This window comes from Bison bison, unplaced genomic scaffold (genome assembly GCF_000754665.1).
Source record: "Bison bison bison isolate TAMUID 2011002044 unplaced genomic scaffold, Bison_UMD1.0 scf7180017864352, whole genome shotgun sequence".
Classification (NCBI taxonomy): Eukaryota; Metazoa; Chordata; class Mammalia; order Artiodactyla; family Bovidae; genus Bison; species Bison bison.
Window position 1 is genome coordinate 152,987 of NW_011494924.1, and position 8,075 is coordinate 161,061.

Genomic DNA, 8,075 nt, shown 5'->3' on the forward strand with positions numbered 1-8,075 from the left:
GCCTTTTAGCTAATATTTTTCTTCATTAAATATAATTTTAATTCATTTAAGTAAAAAGAAATCTGTACATACCATAGTTCAGATTCATGTGCATCATATAAAGAAACCGTATATACCATGTGCCCAAAATTCGAAAGGTTCTATATTACTCAACTCTGGAAGGGGGCTGGGAATCTGGCTTAATTTTTTAAAAAAGTCCTCCATGTTGTTCTGCAGTTTATTGAACTTGAGTCATGCTCAACGTGTGTTCCTCAGACCAGCAGCACTGACCTCCCATGGACATTCATGAGAAACGGAGACTCAGATCATACTACAGAACTGTTGCTCAGTAATTTGCATTTTAACAACATCCTCAGGAAATTGTAGATGCACAAAAGTGTGAAAAACACAAAACCATTTCTCTATCATTCCCAGGGCCCCATTTAACTCTATAAAGTTTCAGAGTCCAGAGGTCAAGGTTTCTAAGGGCATAGGGTTCTGGAATGTTAAAAGTCTAGATTCTTCAAGGTTCTAGGATTCTAATGTTCTAAAGTTTGAGGATTCTAGTGTCCTCTGGTTCTCAGATTTGGGCCTCCTAGGCTTCCACTGTTCTAGAATCCTAAGGGTCAGAAGTTCTGAGACCCCCAGTACTGAGCATCTCTGTGGGTGGCGGGCAGGGTGCTTACAGCAGATAATAACCAGTCCTCTTCCTTCTCCCGTCTCACCTCCCAACCTCTTTCTTTCCTTCCCTCCCTGCATTTCTGTATCTCTCTCTCTTTCCCTGGCTCCTTGTGACCCTCAGCTGTGCCCACTGGTCCTCAGTTTCTTTGAAAGCCTGGATGCAGATTATCTTAAGAACCGCATCGCTAAGTCACAGCTTGGGGAAATGGTGAGGGGGCATCCTATGCATCCTTGCAGGGGAGGGCATGCTGCTCTATGCCAGCTGCACTGGCAGGTCTGGTCAGGGGACCCTGGAGAAGTTGAGGACCCTTCGTTGTGAGCAAGTCAGGAAAGTGTGGCTGGAGGTGTCCCTGCGGACTGATGGCCTCTGAGAGCTTCTATCCCTCCTTTGCCACACTGGCAGAACCTGCTGTCCAGAATGATGTGACAAAGAGGATAGACTAGATCTGGGTTCAAATCCTGGATATTTTCTTAGCAACTGTGGGGTGGGAGTCAACTGGCTCCACCTCTCTGAGCCTCGGGTTCCTCCCAAGTGAAAGGAGATTGTAAACAATGCCGAGCTGATGAGTGGATTTAAAGAAAAAGCAGAAAGAGCTTAATATCCAGTAGGCATTGTTAATCAACACTGCCCCTCACCTTTTATTTCTTATGAGGAGCTGCGGCTTCACCTCCAACCCCTGGAAGCTCTTCTTGACCTGGGTCTCTGGCAAGACTGGGGTTACTGGGGCTGGGGGGGCAACAGAAATGGGGTGAGTAACAGTGTCAGGGTCCTGGAGGCAGTTCTTGTAGAAAATAGCCACAGACCCAGTTCATTGGGCCATCACTCTGTGCTTCTTATATACTATCTCACTGGATCCTTGCAATGACCCTGTAGGGATATGTAATATCATCATATCCATTTTACAGATGAAGTAACTGAGGCTCAGAGAGACGGAGTAACATATGAGAGGTCCCATGGCTGTCAAGTCTGACCCGCTGGATGGTTTCAGCCTTTAGTGTCTAATTTCTATTCAGCTTCCAGTGCTGGAACCTGAGACCTGCTACTTATTTGTTCTTTCAGATGAACTTTATGAAATCCCAGAGGCAAAATAAAGAGCACAGATGAGGAAAGCCTCTGCAATGCCTGCCTGCTGGTGAGGGCCGAGCTCTGGGCCCTGGGCTAAAGGAGAATAAGCAGCAACCCCCTCCTCCCGCCCTGCCACACACACGGACACACACACAGGGGTCTGTGGAGAAGCAGAAGCAAAGCTTGGCTTCTTTTCCTTCTCTAGCAGACTGAGCCCTGATCTTGGTCACAGACCAAGATCCTGACTCTTGACACACATCCAGACTGCATTTGATTCTGCTCTCTGACTGAGCCTAGAACACAGTCAGACATAGCTTTCACTCCAGTTGCTGACTGAGCCCTGACTGAGCCTCTATCCACTGGTCATGGATAGAGCACTGACCTGCATCTCAGTCTGACCTCTGATCCTGATCATACGTTGAGCTCTGAACCCTGGCTCCTCTGAGCCTTGCTCAGTCTTTTCACATTGGCCATTGTTGCTAAGGTGAGGGGGTGGGAGGGTGAGGGGATGAGGAGGGCTCAGTGCCAGGTGCCAGAGGGAGTCCCCAAACCACAGGTGCCAGCCCCTCCCCGAGCCTCAGAGCTCGCAGGGCTTGTGTGGAACCACTCCTGCAACTGTGTCTGGTGAACACATGAACCAGTAAGGTCCCTGGGGTGTCCATGTCTCACACCAGGGTCTCCTTCCAGATTGGTCCCCCGGGACGTGGCTGAATCTCTGTACCGTCTCCCTCTGAGATGGTCGGTGATGCCACCATCCCCCAGGAGTGACAACTGAGCCCAGTCAAAGGACACTCTGAGATACTCCTCCCTACAATCAGAACACACTATGCTCATCACCCTCCATCCCCAGCAATAAAGAGCCATTTCTGCATCCTGTGTGGCCCATTGCACTCCTTCCACTAGGATTTCAGTGAAGGCGAGGTATGGGCAATAAGGGCAGCAGAGGCCTGGATCCGTAGCTGGAAGGAAATGTGGGGATAATGCAACCCCTCTTCCATGTCTTAAAAAATAGGAACACTGAGGCCCAGGATGGGCAAGAAGGTGACCCAAGGTCACATGAAGACAGCCTCACTCTGCTTCTGCTAACACCACCGCCATGATGGAGGGCTGCCTTCACCAGCACACCTGACCTCATGACCTCCTCATAGGACCCTTCTGCAGGAGACACCAATCTCGTCCCCATTGGACAGATGAGGAAACTGAGGCTCATAAGGACAAGTGACATATTGAGGTTACAGGGTAACAACTGGCAGGACTAGGTTTTAAACCCATGGGTGTGGGATCTCTTTCTCAGAGAGGAGACGACCCATCTTCCACTATTCAGCCACCTCTCCCCAGCCCCCAGCAGGTCCCGCTGTCCTGGCCTTGATCTCTCCCACCCAGGACTGATGAGTTTTCTCTCGGGGCCCTTCTCAAAGTGCAAGCCCTCAGTTTCCCCTTTGCCCTGGAGTCTGGAGCACAGAGCCCTTTACTCACAGCCGTGTCACCGCTGCGGAAGATGGACCCAGGCTATCACCTCAGGGACCCCCGCCTCTCCTGTCCAGGAGGCCATCTGACTTTCCTGCCAAGAGGGCCAGGGAACATTTGCCCATGTTGCCAAGGAGCCATCTCAGTGCTGTGTGCAATTCTGTGAGGGAAGAACCGGCTCTCGTCCTCATGGGAGACTGTGGTTAAGAGAGGCCAGGGTCACACGGAGGCCTGAACCAGCGCTGCTTCACTCCAGGGCCTTCTGTCTGAAGGATGCCCCACAAGGTCAAGTCACCATAGGGGGCCCTTGAGCCCCTGGGGCAGCTGGAGGGGCCTTGGACCGGCTCTCCCAAGAGACATCAGTTCAGGCTGTGCCAGGGCTGCTGACACACGTGAGGTGAGAGGTTGGACAGAGCTGAGCTTGACTTGGTCTCTGCCGTTGCCAGCTGTGTGATCTCAGGCAACTTACTTAACCTCTCAGAACCAGTCCTCAAACCAGCCCAATGGAGTTAACAGCAAAACCTTCCTCGTTGTGTTGATGTGAGAATTAAATGAGTCAATGAGTGGAAAGTGCTTTACCAGAGTCTGACACTGGTGAGCACAAGATGAATGTCAGCCTCTCACACTGGAATCCCTGCTACACGGTGTTGAGAAATTCTGTATTAAATTTTTATACACTGTATCTCACTCAATTCTGGTTTCTACTGAGTGATGCAGTGAATGGTTCTTGGAGTAGGCATGACAACTGAATCTCAGAGAGGTGAAATGACTTCTCCAGGGCAACACAGCCTGTCGGAGGCAAAACTGGATTCCATTTGAAGTCAGAGCTGGTTCTTCCCCTGCTGGCCATAGCAAAGAGATGAGAGTTTTCCTCTCCATCTTATTTTCTGACAATCCCAACTCCCAGAACAGTACACAAGGAGGTCTCACAATTCAGGACTTCTCTTGAGCAGTAGCCCACTTGGGTCAGTGCTGAGCCTTTGTCCAGGCTGTTCTATCCACCTGGTCATCATTCCTTCCCTCCTTCCAGCTTCTCAATCCTCCTCAGCCCTAAGACTCTGCTCAGGAGCTGTCTCCTGGTAAGTGGGGGCCACTCCTCATTGTCTCCCCAACAAACAGACCATGTTTTCCAGCTGGTAGGTCTACCCAAGCTACCTCGTCATCATTGTCCCATACAGACAGAGGGCTCAGGAAGTGTCAGCTCTCATAAAAAAGGTTTACACTTTTTTAGTCATCTTTTTCCCATATTTTTGGTAAGAAAAAAATTGACATTCATCACTGTATAAGTTGAAGCCAACAGTTTGATTTCTGTGTACCATGAAGTGATTATGACAATAGGTTCAGCTAACATTCAAGTTCTCATATAGACACAATAAAAAATAAAGGAAAAAGAACAACAATTTTTCCTTGTGATGAGAACTCTTAGAATTTGCTAACAAAGTTTCTATATATCATACATCACTGCTAGCTATAGTCATCATGTTGTACATTATACCCCTAGTATTAAAATATTAGGAAGAGTAGCAATAAATGCCTACATAAAGAAGCAAGAAAAACCCAAATAAACAACCTACCTCTGTACCTTAGGGATTAGAAAAAGAAGAATAACTAAGCCCTAAGTTACCACTGAAAGAGTACAATAAAGATTACAGCAGGAGTGAATTAAATAAGAAGAGAAAAATAATTGAAAATATTAACCAAACTAATATTGGTGCTTTGAGAATGTAAAAGAAATGAAAAACCCTTAGCTAGATCTTATGATTCACAGGGGGCTTTAAGTCTTCACATGTTGCCTGGGTCTGCTTTGTCCTCAAGATAGTATTTATATACAAATATTTTGGCAAAGTTCACTAGAAAAAGAAGCTGTACAAAGGGGATGAGACAATGTATTGTTATAATGCCTTGATCCAAGTATGCCTGAAGTCCTCCTTGCCACAAAAATTTCAGTTCAAATACATTTCTCACTTCTTATTTTTATTTTTATTGAAGCCAATGTGAGTCAGCTCCTGCCATTCAAATCCACAGGGAGTCCTGACAACACATTTGTAGACTCATATCTTCCTCCTCCATTCTGATGCCTACACGAGGGTCACACAACCACTTTGGAAACATAACAGACATCAAAGCCACAGGAGAGCGTAGAGGTCGTCATTTTACCCTCTTTGCTGGAAAGTCTAGGGAGACTGTGGCCCGCGCGAATGGCTTGGTACTGCAGGTGCACTTCACCATTGGTGCTCGCGACAACACACTTAATAGGTATGGAAAACCTCGTTTTCCGGTTGAGGATATTGAGGTTCAGGGAAGGACGGTGACTGCCCTAGGTCTCACAAGGACAGGAGCCCAGTCTTTGCATCCGCAGGGAAGGTCAGGGCACATTGAGGCCAGCTGGTGGGGCAAGATGTTCCTTGGACTTGGATATGTTTATTCCTCGACTACTGCTGTTGGAGTTGGTTGTTAGCCCTGGTGCATTGGGCCCTGTCAACCTGGAACATCTGGTCCAGGAAGCCCAAATGGGTGCCCCCTTGGCACCAGCAGAGACCTCTGAGTCACCTGTGTCCATCTCCTCCAGTCCCCCAACTGCATCTCATTTCTGGAATTTTTAAAGGCTTACAGGATGAGTTGATGCCTCATTTGGAGATATTTGTTCCCAAAAAAGAGAATACATCTCTTTGGGGACATAAGTTTAATATCAAAGGCCAAAAAGTGAAACTGAAAGTCACCTAGTTGTGTCCAATTATTTACGACCCCACAGACGATACAGATCATGGAATTTTCCAGGCCAGAATACTGCAGTGCCTAGCCATTCCCTTCCCCACAGGATCTTCCTAACACAAACCCCTCTGTCTCCCACATTGCAGGCAGATTCTTTACCAGCTGAGCCACCAGGGAAGCCCATAGTTTGTTGAGTCACTCATGTAGACAAAGGGTTCCTCTTGGAGTGCTGTGCTCTGCTGTGCTTTAGTTGCTCATCATGTCTGACTTCTTGCACACCCATGGCCTGTAGCCTGCCAGCCTCCTCTGTCCATGGGGATTCTCCAGGCAAGAGTACTGAAGGGGTGTGCCATGCCCTCTTCCAGGGGATCTTCCCAACCCAGGGATCAAGCCCAGGTCTCCCACATTGCAGGCGGATTCTTTACCAACTGAGCCACCAGGGAAGATGAATAAACCTTGCATATTCTTACAGAGCAGAAGTGGTCTGAGGCCAACTCCACCAGAGCTTGGGAAAATTAGAGGGCTGCGGGGGCTGTCCAGGTATCTCACGGGCTTAGGCTTTCTCTTCTGTGATATCAGGGTCAGGATGAAGGTTCTCTTCACCTTTACCTCTACCTGTTTGCTGGTGCCTAAAATCCCCTTCCCCAAGAATAAGACTTTTCTTCTCTGAATATAAGTGAGTATAAAAGTCTGAATGGCCTCAAGAGAGAGGAAACTAGAATTCATACCATGTAGGTGGCCCACACGTGAAGTCTGGGAATCAAGCAGTTCTGGGTTCTAATTCTGGCTCTGCATAAAAAAGAATGAAATAGCTCTTTCAGCCATCTTGGACCCTGTGAAGGCCTGCGGGGAACGGGACTTCTAAAATGACAAATATGTCTGGAAGGCTGTGGTCCAAGACCATTTTTGCTGGCTATAAACGGGGTCTACAGAACCAAAGGGAACACACTGCTCTCCTGAAAATTGAAGGTGTATATGCTCGAGATGAAACTGAATTCTATTTAGGCAAGAGATGTGCTTATGAGTACAAAGCAAAGAACAACACAGAAACTCCTGGTGGAAAACCTAACAAAACCAGAGTAATCTGGGGAAAGATAACTCGAGCTCATGGAAACAGTGGCATGGTTCGTGCCAAATTCCGAAGCAACCTTCCTGCTAAGGCCATTGGACACAGAATTCGTGTGATGCTGTACCCTTCGAGAATTTAAACTTCTTGAAAATAAATAAAAGTGTGGATGTGTCCTGTTAAAAAAAAAAAAGAATGAAATAATAACATTTGCAGCAACAAGTGGATGGATGTAGAGATAATCATAGTAAATGAACTAGGTCAGTTCCATTCAGTCGCTCTGTCATGTCCGACTCCTTGCAACCCCATGAATTGCAGCATGCCAGGCCTCCCTGTCCATCACCAACTCCCAGAGTTCACTCAGACTCATGTCCATCGATACAGTGATGCCATCCAGCCATCTCAGCCTCTGTCGTCCCCTTCTCCTCCTGCCCCCAATCCCTCCCAGCATCAGAGTCTTTTCCAGTGAGTCAACTCTTCGCACGATGTGGCCAAAGGACTGGAGTTTCAGCTTCAGCATCATTCCCTCCAAAGAAATCCCAGGGCTGCTCTCCTTCAGAATGGACTGGTTGGATCTCCTTGCAGTCCAAGGGACTCTCAAGAGTCTTCTCCAACACCACAGTTCAAAAGCATCAATTCTCTGGCGCTCAGCCTTCTTCACAGCCCAACTCTCACATCCATATATGACCACTAGAAAAACCATAGCCTTGACTAGACGGACCTTTGTTGGCAAAGTAATGTCTCTGCTTTTGAATATGCTATCTAGATTGGTCATAACTTTTCTTCCAAGGAGTAAGCATCTTTTAATTTCAGACAAAGACAAATATCATAGATAGCACTAATTTATGAAATCTAAAATATGATACTAAAGAACTTATACAAAAAGACTCATGGACATAAAAAAAGAAAAAGAAAAAAAAAAAAAAAACTCATGTTTACCAAAAGGGAAAGCAGTGTGGAGGATAAATTAGGAGTTTGGCATAAATATGCACACTCTACTATATATACAATAGACAACCAACAAGGACCTACTATATAGCACAGGGAACTATACTCAATATTTTGTAATAACTTATAAGGGTAAAGAATCTGAAAAAAAAATAC

At 46.9% G+C, this 8,075-nt stretch overlaps 1 protein-coding gene and 1 pseudogene across 2 annotated transcripts in view; both read left to right on the forward strand.

Annotated features, from left to right (window-relative positions):
* LOC104999429 (short palate, lung and nasal epithelium carcinoma-associated protein 2A-like) overlaps nt 1-6,538 on the forward strand; it is a 36,769-nt gene extending 30,231 nt beyond the window's left edge. The window contains exons 10-12 of the mRNA XM_010855004.1: nt 782-868; nt 5,367-5,471; nt 6,485-6,538. Coding sequence (XP_010853306.1) covers nt 782-868; nt 5,367-5,471; nt 6,485-6,538 — 246 coding nt within the window. The remainder of the gene's footprint in view (nt 1-781; nt 869-5,366; nt 5,472-6,484) is intronic.
* A 207-nt stretch (nt 6,539-6,745) lies between these two features.
* LOC104999310 lies at nt 6,746-7,152 on the forward strand (annotated as a pseudogene). The gene has a single exon (XR_826580.1). The product of XR_826580.1 is annotated as a 60S ribosomal protein L35a pseudogene (transcript).
* Nucleotides 7,153-8,075: the final 923 nt, after the last annotated feature.